The sequence below is a fragment of the Pelophylax lessonae genome (assembly GCF_965119305.1).
Source record: "Pelophylax lessonae genome assembly, chromosome: 12".
Lineage (NCBI taxonomy): Eukaryota > Metazoa > Chordata > Amphibia > Anura > Ranidae > Pelophylax > Pelophylax lessonae.
In genome coordinates this window covers 129,920,475-129,938,583 of record NC_138779.1, presented here as the reverse complement: position 1 = coordinate 129,938,583, position 18,109 = coordinate 129,920,475, and the positions used below count along the sequence as shown (strand labels likewise).

Here is an 18,109-nt window from a genome sequence, read left to right as displayed (position 1 = left end):
AGCATATAGGCTCCGATACAGCCTTAATGCTGCTTTAAAACAGCCTAAAATATGTTCCTGCAGACTAAATGCACGCTATTCTGGAGACATAACTCCTTAAAGAGCACTGATACCTGTACAGGGCTGTATCGACAGGCAGTTGTACAAGCCCCCCCTGATACAGCAGTAAGTATACAAATATCCATTTATGCCTTGACTGGTCACCTAGCTCTCCCATAGAAATGTAGCCATGGGCTGAATTTATGTCTCTGAGGTCTTGCTGATCCTTCAGCCCACATGGTCCACCAAAAATGGTTGCACTTCTACTTCCTGTCTATACAGGGGTAAGCCATACTGAGCACGAACCTGCGTTCCTATAGTGGCTGGAGGAGACACTGCAGTCCGATACTCCTGAGAAGTACAAGGCATGAACAGTACACTGCCTCCAGTGGCTACTGGGAGAAAGACCAGAACAACAGATCTCACTCTTTTTTTTTTTTTTAAAAAGAGAGGGAAAAACTTACCAGTCCCGCCGCAGGATCCTTAAAGGACCCAAAATTCACCCATCACATCAGGCGTCCCCCCAGGTCCCCCTTTTTAATGGGGTCCACACCCTTGGACCTGTAGAGCACCTTGCTGGCAAACTCCTTGGGACAATGAATAACCAGGGTTCCATTTATCAGGGTCCAGCTCCCAGATGGTTCATATTACAGGCAAAACCTTGGGTCTTCTTAGCCGAGGCTCAGGTACCATCCTTTTAGTGCTCAGCCATTCAAATGGATCCAATCAGAACGCCTCTAAACTGGGACAACATTCTTAGGATTGAAGAGCTTTAACAGCCATGACCACTACATTCAAGACACTGGCGAAAAAACTGAGGTTCTTCCTGTATGGGAGGGGTTATATGGGAGGAACTTCCTGTCTATTGATTGCCAGTGTCCATTCACCTAGGTAGCGTATATCCCAGATAGTCATTATTACCTGCTCTGTGTCCGGTGATGTATGATAAAGAAAGCACACTTTTAGCACCACTGATCTAGAAACATTTTGCATGGACTGCCTAATCTACTGTTGGTCTCATAAAATGCTGTTGAGCAAAGAAGACCATGTGCATAGCACTTGTATCACCAAACGCAGGGACTTCTCAGGTAACTAAACTAAAGATCTGTAAATGAGTGCAGCCTCAATGACAGATAGATTAATGGAGCTGCAGGAATATACTGCACTATTTTGTGTAAAGTTAGAAAAACTTGAAAGATAATCTTTGTGAATCTAATCATCCCCTGATGAAGAAAGGTCAGATGTTATGCACCATTTTTAAAATAACTGTTAGAAGTTCTGTGTTATTTTTGTGATATGCATTTCAGAATAGAAATTTAGTACAACTGCAATTTGGATTTTTGTAAATCACTGTAAAAATCCTTTTCCTACATGGAATCCACTGAGAGACAGAGGAATTCTTGGTCTGCCAGGTTACACAGGCACATACAGGAAATAGACACTGGCAAAATAAAAGCCATTGGCCATAACAGGATAACCCTGCACACTACACGTCTCAGTTTTGTGGGAAAGTCGTACCGACAGCACAAAATAAAACACAGATCGGGGGGCAAGGGGCCGTGTGTCCCTTAATGGACTCAAAAAAAGGATTTTGCAGTGAATGCAAAACTGTAGGGATATCGAAAAGCAGTTCAACAGAGGGGTGGGCAACAGAGCAACAAAGGCTACCATACTCAAGAAATAAACAAAAGAAAACTAGGGACTGCCTGATGCTCAAAGAGCAACCCAAAGGGCTTAACGTCTGAAACTTACATTCTGACTATCAGTAACTATCATGACTTATGACTGAATATCTGCCTGGTAAAAAACTTAGAAAATGATAACAGAAGACCAGGTGATAGCCCCTGGAAAACTGGGAAAACTTGCATGATGCCGAAAGGGGCAAGAAGCAATTAAAGATCTAGTAGGCTGGAATCTGATCCTTAAGGCTCCATTCACATATAGGCGTTTCGGATCGGGGCAGAATTGCCGCGATTCTGCCTGTGATCCCGAACCATTGCAAGTAGTGGGGCGCCTGTGCGAATCCCGTGATTTGCAATGGCACCTCAAATGTTGCGCGATTTTACTGCAATTGTCGCCTTGTTGTGGTCTCTGAACTGTGCATGCTCAGTTCCGGAAGCCAGCTGCTTAGCCAACTGCCTCTACTCATACGGAGTACATATGAATATGTGCCACACCCCGCTGTCTGGTGCACTTTTCTCCTGTCTACAGACATTAATGGACAGGGAAAAAAGTGCCTGTTTTTTGTTGGCAACTATGATGGGGACAGAAAAACTGCCTCAGTTTTAGACCCATAGCTCCTTAGGGACTCCCAAGACATACTAAACTGAAATGTATAGTAGAGTCCTGTGAAAACTAGAGCACAGCTGGGTAGTTACTTCCAAATACAGAACTATCGCAGAGAGAACACCAGCATAGACAATGAACTGTAAATTAGTTCTGTATGACTGGAGAAACTCCTATAAATTCTGGGCCATCACACAGAAAACACCAGTATAAGCTGGAAAAATTTGCACTCAGTTGCTGACTGGAAAGACTTCCAGGATTTAACATGTCTGGCATAAATCTACCAGCAGCTGTTATTCGTAAAAAAAACTATTTTGCAAATGAACAGCACAGCTGAAGAAGCTTAGAACTGGATAATCACAATAATCATACCTGAATTTTTTGCTAATGTCATCAAGATAGTGTATATGTATGATATTAGCAAAAAATTCAGGTATGATTATTGTGGTTATCGGGTTCAAGGCAACAACTTTTTTGTTGCCAATGTCCATTTTTCCTGTATGCAAAAATATACCGAACAGTCCAAGAATTCCTGTTCCTTAATGGACAGAAAAGAAAAAATAATAATTTTGTAGGTTTAGCTGATTTTTTATGATATAAACTTCTGTACGTACTTTTTTGGATTTGCATATTTACAAAGAAGCAATTATTCTCGATCTGGAATGGGTACTATGCATTTACCCTGGCTGTGATAGAAGATGTTCTGGTAATTTTATGAAATCCAGCCTAATAATGTACAGTAGACTGCCAATTCACAAGAAATGCACCTGAGGCCCTATCTCTTTACAATCATCAGTGAAAACAGCCTGTTCAGAAACATTGCAGGTTTACACTGTGTGCAGGCTTAGAGGAATGAAGTGAACATCTGCTCTTTACTCGTAAGCCACAGGCTTCTGCCAGATTGTGGGCCCAGTCAAAAATAATTCTCGATCCTGGATTTTTTAGTCAATAGGATGCCTAGGTTTTAGCAGAAAACAAATTAAACTGTAACTAACACTCTTGCAGGCCATTAAAACAGCAAAACAAGCACTGCACTGCATAAAAATAATCAAATAATAAAATGATTTTTAGACAAATGTTTTTTTTTGTATTAGGTTTCAATACAGTGGGCAAGGGCAATAAAAGTGCTTTATTTTTTTAATATATTCCTACAATACTCCAAACTGCGGCCTGCATTTTGAAGCCCATTTATAAAATGGTAGGGACTTCTCTTGTATTTCCTGATCTTCCATTCAGATAAGTAGCTCTAGCACCTTTACAAAGCACATTGTTGTGCTTAAAAAGCAGTAGCAGCAGACTTGCAATAGATTCCCCATAGTTGAGCTTCTGGAGCTGCACTCTATGTATCCATAGACACAAAGAGCGTGTCCAAGCCCCACCCCCTGCTTTCTCTTCACATGCTCTGATTGACAGAAGTAGGAGCCACTGGCTCCCGCTGCTGCCCCTCATAGCCAGTGAGAATACAGAGCGGCTGCTCTCGGGCACAGCACTAGTTTGACATTGGGCTAAGCTGCACACAGGAGGTTTTGTGCGTTAATTAATAGAATGTATTAGGTGAAACAAAACTTCTACCTTTACCACCACTTTAACTTAAGTTGTTAGTCCTTTTGTTTTCGTTACTTTATATCCTTTTTTGCACTTATGGGTTTAAAAAAAATATATTATTTTTCATAATCTCACTAGTTGTAAAAACCACTGGAACTGGAATTTTGTAGATATATTATTAGACATATATGGCCAGTGGTGTATTTAGGTTTTGTGCTGCCCTAGGCCAGACTAAGCTCGTGCACCCCCTAATTTAACTACAACCCACCCCTTCCTGTCAAAGCCACACCCCTTCCTGTTTCAGACCCACCCTGTCATCTGTAAAACACAACCCTTCCTCTTTAGGCTCTACCTTTTCCTCTTAGAGATCAACCTCTTCCTCTCTGTACATTAACAGTGGGTACAAAGTGCCTACTTGTATATTTTGTTGTTTCGTATGGGTTCACAGGAGCGCTCCTGAGGGGCCCCCACCAAACTACATAAAGGCAGTGAGATCAAAGCCATGTTTAACATTTTATTTGATTGCAAAAACAATAAAAACCTAAGGAAGCCACTTCCAAAGGTTTTACAAAGAAAAGAGAGCACTAAGACAGATGTGTTGCATCTGCAGGCAATCATGGAAACTGTCTGAGCACTAAGTGATGGTTAGAAATCTGAATTTGGGACCCACTTGATGCAGAAGGGCAGATTCAAACAGATACTGCAGTTTTAGCTTAGCCTGAAATCAGAGTAGACGCAAGTCAATTAAGAACTATGCTGCATTTTTTGATAGTTAAAGTGATACTAAAGTCTATAGTGAGGAAAGTCTATATAATTAGAGCCCGAGGCTGTAATTGGCTTGAAAAAGGTTGTGCTCAGGGCTCAGTCCACTTCTGATGCTAGCAAATCAATATTCGCTACCGGTTTCCGGGTACTCCTCCTGGCCAAACAGTACAGGAGGCAGATCTAAAGAAGAGCAGGTTAGCCAGAAGGAGAAGCCGGGGAAGCCGCAGTGCCATGACCACTGGAGGGATGAGTGCGGATCTGGGGGAGTTTGTTTGCCGCCCCCCAAAAAATGTTTAGCACCAGCCGCAACTGCAAGCGGAAAGAGCCAAACATTCAATCAGTCCTTGAATTTTTCCAAGACGGCATAGATCAAGCCCTAGTCCCCAGCACTTTAAATGTTCAGGCAGCAACACTTAGTGTTCTTCAAGTTTTCCTTCTGGAAATCCCCACAGTGTCCACATTCTTTAAGGCAGTATCGAGAATGAGACCGGTTACTGTCAAGTCATGTCATGTTTGGGATTTATTATTAGTCTTGCAGGCTGTTTTGTGCCCTTTGAGACCTTTTAGAGGAGGCATCTTTTAGGCTCCTAATCCTAAAAACAAGGGTTTTTTTTGGTTGCGATTACTTCTGCCTGAAGAATCAGTGAGCTGCAGGTGCTGTCTGTTTGAAAATGGCTAGAAAAGGCTAAGATAAAACTGACCCAAAATTGCTTACGAAATTTACATTATTTCATAGGTCTCAGGACATTGTTTTACCTAATTTGTGTCATATTGTATGGGGAATAAAGAAAGGAGTTTTAGCTTGCTGGACTTCAAGAGATTCCTTTTGGCTCACTTAGAAATAGTTTAGGAGGTCCGATGCCCTATTTGTCCTCTTTGCAGGAGCTCACGGATAAAACAGGCTATTTTGGAATGCTACCAGATCATGAATGTTTCTCCTCTCTTTCTAAATGCTCATTCTACTAGGGCCTTATCTACTTCCTGGGCGGAGACAGCTGGTGCCACTCCAGAGCAGATTTTTAAAGGGGCTACATGGTCCAGATTCTCCACTTTCGTTAAGCATTATCACTTGGACATCTAAAACAGCCAGAGCCAAGTCTTAGGCAGAAAAGTCCTCCAGGTAGTGGTCCCCCCGAGGCTGTAAGTTCATGTTTATTGTCTCATGGGCTGTCCTGGAAGACCACTGGGAAAATCGGAATTAGACTCACCAGTAATTCTATTTTTAGTAGTCTTCCAGGACAGCTGGGTTCCTGCCCTGTATGTTTGTTATGTTCTCTGTGCTCTCTTGTAGTTCCATCCTTCGGTTCTTGGGTTCACTGAAGCAGAAGCCTGGAGGACCGCCTTTTAACTCTAATGGATAACGTGTTTTCTATCTCGATGGGAAAAGCTTTACGTTTCATGGGCTGTCCTGCAAGACTACTGGAAATAGAGTTACCGCTGAGTCTAACTCCGATTTTCTAAATGCAAAAAGAGAGATCTGCATTCCAAGCCAATGCAAAACATGGTTTTACATCATCCCAGGAAGGAATGAACGGATTGTAAAAGTTTACACAGGCAAATTTGGATTAACTTTGCACTTTGAAAAGAAACACAACCATTCTAAATTCTGTGGACGGTTTCATGGATATGCACTGAAATAAGCAAATTGTTTAGAAGTGACAAGTTCATAATCAAATATAATTAAACGTAAGGGTACAAGAAGCCAGATATAAAATAGCATATTGAGGTTAGTTCTCTCTAGCTTTCCAAATGCTGAAAGGGATATTCCCTAGTGCAAGAAAAAGGTTGTGACCATCTCATTGAGCAGCAAACGCAATGAACTGCTGGGAAGAATGCACTTACAGTCAAAACATGAGGAATTGCTTACCATTCTAGTTTCCTGTTCGAGCCTAGTACTCAGCTCTTTAAGTGCAATTTCTCTTTCGCACAAGATAGTAGTTTTCTCTTGCTGTAAAAGATTTTCTGTTTCTAGTTGCAATTTTTCAGAGAAGTCATTTCTTTCCTGCAACAGTTCCTCCTCTAGTTTTAGTAATGTCTTTCTGTGTTCTTCTCTAGTTGTCAACTCTTGTTTCCTGTAGAAAAAGGAAAAGGTACCAAGTATAAACCGTCTTATTGAGACTTGGAAATAATTTTCAAAACCCTCAGGAAAGTTCAGATATTGTCAATAGCAATTAAAAAGATTTCAACTCTATTTTTTCTAAATGATAAGTTCACCTTTTCAAAAAAATATTAAATGCACATCTTTTTTGCAGGGACAAAAATGTGCATTTATTATACAGTGGGTACGGAAAGTATTCAGACCCCCTTAAATTTTTCACTCTTTGTTATATTGCAGCCATTTGCTAAAATCATTTAAGTTCATTCTTCTTCCTCATGAATGTACACATAGCACCCCATACTGACAGAAAAACACAGAATTGTTGACATTGTTGCAGATTTATTAAAAAAGAAAAACTGAAATATCACATGGTCCTAAGTATTCAGACCCTTTGCTCAGTATTTAGTAGAAGCCCCCTTTTGATCTAATACAGCCAGGAGTCTTTTTGGGAAAGATGCAACAAGTCTTTCACACCTGGATTTGGGGATCCTCTGCCATTCCTCCTTGCAGATCCTCTCCAGTTCTGTCAGGTTGGATGGTAAACGTTGGTGGACAGCCATTTTTAGGTCTCTCCAGAGATGCTCAATTGGGTTTAAGTCAGGGCTCTGGCTGGGCCATTCAAGAACAGTCACGGAGTTGTTGTGAAGCCACTCCTTCGTTATTTTAGCTGTGTGCTTAGGGTCATTGTCTTGTTGGAAGGTAAACCTTGGGCCCAGTCTGAGGTCCAGAGCACTCTGGAGAAGGTTTTTGTCCAGGATATCCCTGTACTTGGCCGCATTCATCTTTCCCTCGATTGCAACCAGTCGTCCTGTCCCTGCAGCTGAAAAACACCCCCACAGCATGATGCTGCCACCACCATGCTTCACTGTTGGGACTGTATTGGACAGGTGATGAGCAGTGCCTGGTTTTCTCCACACATACCGCTTAGAATTAAGGCCAAAAAGTTCTATTTTGGTCTCATCAGACCAGAGAATCTTATTTCTCACCATCTTGGAGTCCTTCAGGTGTTTTTTAGCAAACTCCATGTGGGCTTTCATGTGTCTTACACTGAGGAGAGGCTTCCGTCGGGCCACTCTGCCATAAAGCCCCGACTGGTGGAGGGCTGCAGTGATGGTTGACTTTCTACAACTTTCTCCCATCTCCTGACTGCATCTCTGGAGCTCAGCCACAGTGATCTTTGGGTTCTTCTTTACCTCTCTCACCAAGGCTCTTCTCCCCCGATAGCTCAGTTTGGCCGGACGGCCAGCTCTAGGAAGGGTTCTGGTCGTCTCAAACGTCTTCCATTTGAGGATTATGGAGGCCACTGTGCTCTTAGGAACCTTAAGTGCAACAGAAATCTTTTTGTAACCTTGGCCAGATCTGTGCCTTGCCACAATTCTGTCTCCGAGCTCTTCAGGCAGTTCCTTTGACCTCATGATTCTCATTTGCTCTGACATGCATTGTGATCTGGAAGGTCTTATATAGACAGGTGTGTGGCTTTCCTAATCAAGTCCAATCAGTATAATCAAACACAGCTGGACTCAAATGAAGGTGTAGAACCATCTCAAGGATGATCAGAAGAAATGGAAAGCACCTGAGTTAAATATATGAGTGTCACAGCAAAGGGTCTGAATACTTAGGACCATGTGATATTTCAGTTTTTCTTTTTTAATAAATCTGCAACAATGTCAACAATTCTTTGTTTTTCTGTCAGTATGGGGTGCTATGTGTACATTCATGAGGAAGAAGAATGAACTTAAATGATTTTAGCAAATGGCTGCAATATAACAAAGAGTGAAAAATTTAAGGGGGTCTGAATACTTTCCGTACCCACTGTATATTATTATTGGGTGCCTGTTAAGCATTGCACCCACAATCAGCAGATCGCAGGTGCAATGCAGGGCTCCTGCAGACTCTGTGTGTAAGCTGTATGCTCGAACCTCATATGAGCAGTCAGTTACACTCCGACAGGAAGCCTCAATGAACTACCACAGCGCTCAAAAGTGCCCTGGTTGTTCATTCAGAACTACAAGCCGACAGCCGTAAAGGCTGTCGGTACTTTTAGTTTCCCATTCACAGATCTCTGTAAATGAATGAAGTGGCTGGAGAGGATCCCAGGCCTGCTATTACAGTGGGGACTCGGGGTGGGGGCAAGGGGGCTGCGCGGGGGCAGCTCCAGCAGTAACATGTAACATGTTACACCCTTAATATTGGTGTAACATGTTATGAAAGGTGAACATATCCTTTAACCACTTGCCGACCGCCGCAAGTAGATATACTGCGGCGGTCAGCCCCTCACAGGCAGAGTGACGTACCGGTACGTCACTAGCCTGTGAGGCTCTGGGGAGCGAGCGAGCGCCGCCGCGCTCCCGCCGGCGCGTTCCTGCTCCGTCACGGACCCCCCGCGCCTGTGACCGGCGGACCCGATGTCCGCCGGTCACTCAGCGATCGTCGGGGGAGAGGGAGAAAGTCAGGCGGCTAGTGTAAACAAGCCGCCTGTCATTCTCCCCTGTGTAGAAACACTGATCATACGGTTCTACTATGTAGGACCGTTGATCAGTGTTCCTACAGCTCAAGCCACAGCCAATCACAGTTAGAATCACGCCCCTAGGGACACACACAGCCCCTCCCTCTCAAATAAAGTTAACCCCTTCACTGCCAGTGTAATTTTACAGTAACAGTGCATATGTAGAAATTTCACTGGTAACCCCAAAAGTGTCAAAAATGTTAGTCAAGGGTCCGATCTGTCCGCCCCAATGTCGCAGTACCGCAAAAAAAAAAAAAAAAATCGCAGATCGCCGCCATTATGCGTTAAAAAAAAAAACAACAAAAATGACAAAAATCTTTCCCTTTGTTAGTAAACGCGATAACTTTTGCGCAAACCAATCAAAATACGCTTTTTGCAATTTTTTTTACCAAACATATGTAGCATAAAACAAATTGGCCGAAAATGTTAAAAAATTTTGATTTTTACATTTTTTTGGGGGGGAATTTCATATAAAAAAATGTGAAAAATATTGTTATTTTTGCAAAATTTACGCTTTTTTTTGTTTATAGCGCATGATCAAAAAATCGCACAGGTGATCAAATACCACCAAAAGAAAGCTCTGTTTGTGGGAAAAAAAGGATGTCAAATTCGTTGCACGACCGCGCAATTGTCCATTAAAGTCACGCAGTGCTGAATTGCAAAATACCCCCTGGTCTTTCAGCAGCCAAATCCTCCGGGGCTTAAGTGGTTAACACAGATAAATAGAAAGAAAATATTAGAACACCTAAATGCCACAAAAACTATTACTGTGCTCATTAAACAAGAAATCCAAAATAATGACATAATGACATTAAAAAAAAAAAAGAAAAACTGATTTAAAAGCATAACTAAAAACATCAACTGTTGGTCCATATAAACATGCACCATAAAATGCTAAGGGTCTTAGCAGAGCAATATGAACACAAAAATGCTATTACAATGTGTGTAAATTATCAGACTGCTCTACGTGGCATGTTAAATTGAATAACTGAGGGATATACTAGCCCTCAATAACACTGCTTGTCAATGGGGGAATAGTTTCATGTATTATATTGATTTACTGGTCATTTGACCACCTGATTCAGATTTTTTTACTAGGGGAAAAGCTCATTTTGGTTGGTAAAGTAGAAGTAAACCCTTTTTGGCATCCATGAGTGCAATGGGTGTCCCTAAGAGGGTGGGGCCCACTGTGCTCTGACACACAAAGCACCTTTGGAGGGGAATTGTAAAAAACTAAAATTGACCTTTGTGCGATGTGCCCCTTAACGTCCTGCTGGCTGTTCATGATCTGCTGGTGACTCGGGGGAGCTTCTGATTCACTGGGATGTGGGACAGTGGTGTGATACTGAGCCCAGGAGGGAAAAAAATGACATGCTTCTGAGATGTGTCTGAGGTTAACTGACTGTACTCAGAGGGAAGGAAGAGGGGGGGGGGGGGCGGACTAGTGTTTATTGTCTCAACAGTTGCTGGTAGTTGAGCATTCCCTGTCTATTTTAATTAAGGTTCTTGTATAAGGTAGGCTCAGACAAAGTGTTAGCTCTCTTTTTTCAGTATACACAAATCATATGTAATGGAAGAGTTTTTTTTTTTTTTTAAATGATTGTGCTGAGATTTATACATCTGTGAGACTTTTACTTGTAGCATAGCATTCAAAGTATTTTGTTTCATTTAGCATGCCCCCTACTGTTATCACAATTTAGCCACACCCACTTTTTGCCACGGCACGCAACGCATCACTACTCTGCTTCTTCTACCCAAAAGGTGCCCTAGGTTTTTTACAATCCTAGCAAAACCCCTGACACCACTGAAATGCACTGAGCACACCCATTTATTTATTTTTATCAAGCAGCGGGGCCCAACTTGCACAAAGGCCCACTGATTTCATAAAACACCCCTGTGCAGGGCATTATGCTTGCATACACTATTACAACATGTATGTATTTCAATGAAAATCAGATTTCATACCTTAAAGTTCTTTTTTCATAGCAGTTCTCCTTCCTTTTCTGCAGGAGTGGGGCTTTGGGTGTGGAGAAGCCACAGAGCATTGTCACTTCCTGTAACACCATTGTAGACTCAAAATGTCTCACATGCCTTGGTAGACCCATCTTCTCTGCTGAACAATGGCTACCTTGAAGGGGAGCTTCAGTCAAGCACTGCTGAATGAAGCAGGGGTATGGGCTGACAATGGGGAAGTTGTCAGGTATGTTGTTCCCTGGCACTGAGGCCCCCAGCAGAAATGTGTGCTAAATTGATTAGGCTAATGCTGCATTGGAAGCTTAGTTGGCATGGCATTGTTACCCTATCACATGAGGGCCCACAGACAAAAAAATTTGTCGGGACCAACAGGTATTTACTTATGTACACGTTTCCTACAATGAGCTCCTAAACCCCCACCAGATATACACACAAGCACAGCCTCTCTCTTTTTCAGTCTGCAGCCTTAAGCTGGTACACATATTGGGTCCCAGACAGGGAAGAAATTTCAGGGACTCTGACTCCCTGGGTTCCAAGCTTAGTTTACAAGGAAAAATGGCATATACTGTATGTATAATAATGCATGCATTAGATCAGTATATATTCAGGGTTTCTCATAAATGGGCTAAGAGAAGTAAAGTGACAATGTATAAAATGAATTAGTGCAGATTTGATGCCAATTAACCTGCTCCACTTGTATCTAAGTAATATTTGTTTCTTCCTCTACTCCATATTTGTGCATCTTACCGAATTTTCTGCTCCTCTTCTTCTCTCTCTTTAACAAGTTCATTTTCCAATTTGAGAAGTCTCTGCTTCTGTGCCTCCCTCATCCTGGCTTCTTCCTCTTCAGAGTCTCTTTGCAGTTCTTCTTCCAATGCTCTGTTTAAAAACAATAAAACAATTATAATATATATATATATATATATATATATATATATATATATATACACACACATACATACATACATACATACACAGTATATATCTATCAATATATATATATATACACACACTGTATATACACACACATACAGTATGCATACGCATGATATATACTTTAAATATATTTTCTAAATGAGTCTAAATGATTGTAGTTGAGCTAGTGAAATACCTGATGTTACTGTTATGGAGCTCTTGCAGTGTACGTTTTCTCTCTTCTTCCTCTTTGCTAAACATTTTTCTCAGATTTTCCAGATTCCGTTTATGCTCTTCTTCCAAAGCACTTTTCTCCTGCTCAACAATCATTTTGGAGTTGTTAGCTGAAGCTTTAGGAAGTTCATCCACAAGTTTCGGTAGCTGTCCAGTATGTTTTGAGGTTTCAGACACCTTCCTAGATTCATTCTCCGAATTTTGTGAGGATTCACTGCCATTTCTAAATAGTTCTGATGACAAGTTAAATAGTTTTTTTGCAGATGCCGGTTCTACAGTAGCACTTGCTTGCTTTGCATCTGGGTAAATTTGCCTGTACGAGAAAAATGTCTTAGGGAAAAAAAGAAAAAAACGGATATCTGTAATAACAAAGGCCGTAAAAACCCAGCACACCTCTGAGTCTTATCCAGCGGTCCCTTAATGGGTTCCATATAGTCATCATCACCAATTTCCTCCTCCACGTCTTCATCTACCTCCTCTTCTACTGCTTCCTAAAGGAAGAGAAATTCTTATTTAACTTTAAATACGGTCATTCTTTCATTTAAAGCTTGTATTCATGCTCTTTTCAATAAATATAGAGACAAACTAGCATACCGTAGGTAAATAAAACAATAAAGATATGAGATAAATTTGTCACGGTTTTTGACAAATGGGGCAGCCAGATGTATGGTGGGTAGGTGCTCCATTCAGTGTGAGCATTGCTTAATAAGTCCCCCCTCATGTGTGCCCTCATATAGAACTTTTAAATTATTTCTCTCTGACTGACTGGACAGGAAGATGCACAATCTAGTTCCTTCATGAAGACTTTCTGGGAATAATTAGCTACAAAACATCTTAGTAGAATAACACTATCAATCACTGATTTAAAGAGAACCAGTGCTAATAGTAATAAAGCGCCCTCCAGCTCGAAACATTAACAAGAAAATTCTGCAACCTGTAGTGTAGTGATTCATTTTCTTTTCTGATCTGACCAATTTACCAGAGTGCATTGAGCTAGACCAGCACCTGGGGGTTTTTTTAGTGGAGTGTAAGGGGAGCCATTTTTTTGATATGTATACATATCTTTAAACTCATACTATAAATAACCCCTTTTAATAGAGATAACAAATCTGGGAAGTAATCCCAAGTTGTTCCCCAAGTTTTCCAATGATAACCATTCATATGTGCGACTCAAAGTTGACCAGGCCATTTTTTGCGATACGGCACTGTGTAACTTTAACTGACAATTGCGCTTTCGTGTGACGCTCTACCAAAAATAAAATGATGTCCTTTTTATTATTCATTTATTTTATTTATTTCAGGTTCTTATATAGCGCTGTCAATTTACGCAGCGCTTTGCATATACATTGTACATTCACATCAGTCCCTGCCCTCAAGGAGCTTACAATCTAAGGTCCCTAACTCACATACATACACAGTAGGGCCAATTTTATTTATTTTTTTTTATACAGGATCCAGCACAGGGAGAACATGCAAACTCCAGGCAGGTAGTGTCATGGTTGGGATTCGAACCAGCGACCCTCTTGCTGCTAGGTGAAAGTGCTAACCACTACACCGTGCCGCCCTATCCCACAAATAGAGCTTTATTCTGCTTGTATTTGATCACCTCTTTTTATTTTTTTACTTTACTTTCTGCTATAAAAAATTCCCAGTAAAAAAAAAAAAAATTATTTATTTATTTATTTTTTTTATCAACGTAGGCCAATATGTATTCTGCTACATATTTTTGGTAAAAATAATCCTAAAAGGTGTATATAAGTGTATATTGATTGGTTTAGTTATCATGTCTACAAACTAGGGGAAAGATTTATGTAATTTTTGTTTATTTATTTATTTATTTTTTACTAGTAATGGCAGCAATCAGCACTTTTTAGCGGGACTGCGACATTGCGGCAGACAGATCAGACATGTAACTGACATTTTTTACACTTTTGGGGGGACAAGTGACATTACTACAGTAATCAGTGCTAAAAAATATGCAATGTTACTGTGCTAATGACACTGGCAGGAAAGGGAATAACAGCTGGGGCAATCAAAGGGTTAAATGTGTGCTTAGCGGGTGCTTGCTAACTGTGTGGGGGATGGACTTGCTGGAAGAACACAGAAACCTAGGTTTCTAAATAGGAGGAACACAGGATCGCTGTGTTCATCACTGAGAGAACAGCAGTGTGCTGTGTTTACTTCGGCAGACAGCCGTTCTGTCTCTATGGGGAGCAATCGCTGGTGCTCGGCAGACATCGCTTCTGCCGGACCCACTGATTGGCTCCCCCTCAAGCCAATCAGCACATGCCAGCAAGTACAGGTATGTCGTTTCACGGAACAGAGCCGACCTGTCGCAGTATAACTACGGTGGCTGGTTGGCAAGTGGTTAAAGTAGTTCATGCTCTGCTCTTTGGTTTGACTTTCATGCAACTTGAGGACCATAGACTTTAATGTTAACCCTCAAAAGTTGCATGAAAGTTGTACCTGAATGTTATACAATGCAACAGTTGTCCATTATTATTGGTCAAAGCTAAAGTCGTATCCAAAGTTGTCTCAAAGTTGCATCAAAATTGCACTCCAAAGTCAGCGCAACTTTGGAGTCGTACAATCGTGATTGGAGCCTTAAATATCAACAGGCATTTAAAATCACATTAATCCTGCATGGATGGGCCACTAAACATATATATCTAGTGCTCCAAATAGAACCTACTTGCTTGTATGCCCACCTTACAGGAAGAAAGGCAAAACAAATGTCCTTTGTTAGACCTTTTTTAAAGAGCCAGTGATCAACCTTTTCAATGTAATTTGTGTTGATTCTCCTATTAATTAACTGTTTTACTGCCACCACTGTATGCCAAACGGCAGTGGCAGTGAGGGATTATAGTATATTTCTCTACGGGAGTCAGCAAATACCATTGAATCTGCTCCCTCAGGTAGTCCAGCATCTTCAGGCAAACACTCACTCTCTGTTCATACATGACTGACCCTTTGAGGAAGTCTCTTGGTGGGAGGAAACTAGTCAGGGTCTCTCCTGCATTGTCTTGTGCAGTATTCTGATTACTTCACAGTTTAGTTATCTTTTTTTTCAAACAGGGATTATTATAGTGACAGTTTAAAGATGTAGAAGTTGTGGAAGTTGTTGAAGTTCGGAGCTACTAACTAAATAACTAAAGAACCTCCACACTCAGGAACCTCATGGTTTGTGCATTCTGTAGGTATCACCTTGAGGATGATTAATTAAAAGCACCAAATGTTGAAATCCTTGCATAAACCATGATCAGCTCTCTTTGAAGGACAAATCCACAGATATCATTAGAGTTATCTCTTTCCATTCCCAGAAAGCAAAAACAAGGGTCAATATTTTGAAGATGGATTCAACCCTAATTTCTTTTACCTTATGATAAGCCAAAGGGAGTAATGAGACCACATAATTAGGCTTTATAAAAGCCACAGCATTTGGATGAAACAGGGAATTGTAAAAAGGATTCCTTGTTACTAAAGTCATTGAAGGATATAAGAATAACGCAAAATAGCAAACAAGCCAAGACCCTTTTGCAAAGTTCATATTTACAAGAACTTCACAACATTCCAAGCACCATCTCAGGTCCATTGCAATTAACCAGATGCCACAGCTGCTCGAATACCATAAAAATAACCCTGAAAAGGTAGAGGATAACCTCAACCTGAAGGTGTACCCTTTACTTAGATCAAACTTATTTTTTCAGCCTTTTTAAAATGAAGGAACCCTTGAAAGAAACTTTCATATATAAGCAAACCCGTTGCAATTATTATTATTCCTACAGCTCACTGTAGATTAGCATGGTGGTCATTGGGAAGAATGCTTCTTATATTGGTGTTCAGTGGGAAGATTACTCCTGTTACTGATAACTAAAAATATAATTGGTGTCAAAGATTACACATCTGAAAGTCAGAAATTGGTCATTGCTCAAGGAACCTCTAGCAACCTCTGGAAGAAACCTAAGGTTCCACAGAATCCTGGCTGAGAAAGGCTAGCTTAGATAGATCATATTTACTTTGCACTGAGGTTGGAACATTGTATGTACTAGGAGATTGTCTTCATATACATCAATTTGCTTTTCTTCTGTACTTTTTTTTGATATAAATAAATCTTTTTTCCTTAAAAATTTAAAAAGTAATAAATAAAGCAAAGTTGAAAATCAGTTTTTGGTAGAGCTGACAATAAATCGTAACTATAATGGATGCAGGATACTTTTAATTCAAGGTTCTATTTGTTATCAAATGTATAGATTTTTAAACTGATTTTTAAGTCTGCTTTTCAATTTATCTTACATCTGTGTTGTACATACAAAATGTAATTAAAAGGTGCACAAAGAAGTAGCAAAGCATTGTTTTTCTGTTAAAAAAAAGAGGCAAAACACAAACAGTTAACCTTCAGGTTCTGTGAATAAAATATTGCAATGAACTCTCTAAACAAGCAGCCAGAGAGGAAAAGGTAAGGGGTTAAGTCACTCAGTGTGTAGAGCTGAGCTTCGTTTTCCAACAAAACTGATAATGGTAGCCTAGAAACATCTTAAAAGGAGCACAGAGCTCCATCTGTTGGCTGGAAACAAGAATACAAAATATTGGCAGATTAAATTTTTACTAGGAAAATTGAATTTTTGTAAAATCTTACCGTAAAATTCTATTTTCTCTTACGTCCTCTGACAGTCGTCGCCTCTCTTAATTCATTACGATTGGGTAATGGCTGTGCGCTCTTGGGACATCCCAATCGTAATGAATTAAGAGAGGCGACGACTGTCAGAGGATGTAAGAGAAAATAGAATTTTTGTAAAATCTTACCGTAAAATTATTCTGACAGTCGTCGCCCCCACCCCTCTGGTGTCTATTTTTTATAGATATGGGGTTGTGTTTGCCTTGCGGCACTGCTTGCTACGAAACTGATAAGATACAGGAAGTAGCTGAGGGATAATGTCTGAGGGACAGCCCCCTAGAGGTGTGTCTGGTTAAGTAAACCTTTGTTATTAACTGTTTAATAACTGCCTAGCTTACTCCTAGAGTGCACAGCCATTACCCAATCGTAATGAATTAAAAGAGGCGACGACTGTCAGAGGACGTAAGAGAAAAAAAAAAAGAATGTTTTTTAGTCCTAATTATTACAGAAAATATATATAAAACCAACATACGTTCTCTTTCAAATGTATTTGTTGGCCTTTATTATTTTACAATTAGAAGTTATTTTTTTCTTGTCAGGACATTCCCTATCTTGCTCAGCAGCACAAAACTATTCTAATTGAAGTTTATGGTCTCAGATTTCACATTATATTTTATTAAGTCTAAAATACACTGCTCACCTAATAACCGAACTTATGATTTTTTTTTAACTCACCAATGGAAAGCAATTAAAAAAATAAATACATTTTACCTGAATCATTACAGAGACCAATGGGAAAGATTAATAGATGCTTGTCTGTACTAAGGATATTTTAAAGTGTCATTATTTCAGGACTGTTGTATGACCCATTCACTACGGATTCATTTTGATTAATGGAACATTACTTTTTAAGGTCAGGGTAGCCTAGAAACATCTGAAGAGGAGCACAGAGCTCCATCTGTTGGCTGGAAACAAGAAACAAATGTTGCCATATTTTTTATTTACTAGTTAAAAAAAATGTAAAATAATGTTATTTAGTCCTAATCATTACAGAAATTATATACAAAACCAACATACATTCTCTTTAAAATATATTTGTTGGCCTATTTTATATTAGGTTTAGAAATGTGTT

At 40.2% G+C, this 18,109-nt stretch overlaps 1 protein-coding gene across 3 annotated transcripts in view; it reads right to left on the bottom strand.

The window, feature by feature from the left end:
- The window catches only part of CEP164 (centrosomal protein 164), a 191,117-nt gene that overhangs the window by 117,116 nt on the left and 55,892 nt on the right, over positions 1-18,109 (bottom strand). For all 3 annotated transcript variants that reach the window (XM_082273782.1, XM_082273783.1, XM_082273784.1), the window contains 4 exons: positions 12,756-12,853; positions 12,325-12,675; positions 11,961-12,092; positions 6,503-6,707 (listed from right to left, as the gene is read on the bottom strand). In XM_082273782.1, coding sequence (XP_082129908.1) covers positions 6,503-6,707; positions 11,961-12,092; positions 12,325-12,675; positions 12,756-12,853 — 786 coding nt within the window. The remainder of the gene's footprint in view (positions 1-6,502; positions 6,708-11,960; positions 12,093-12,324; positions 12,676-12,755; positions 12,854-18,109) is intronic.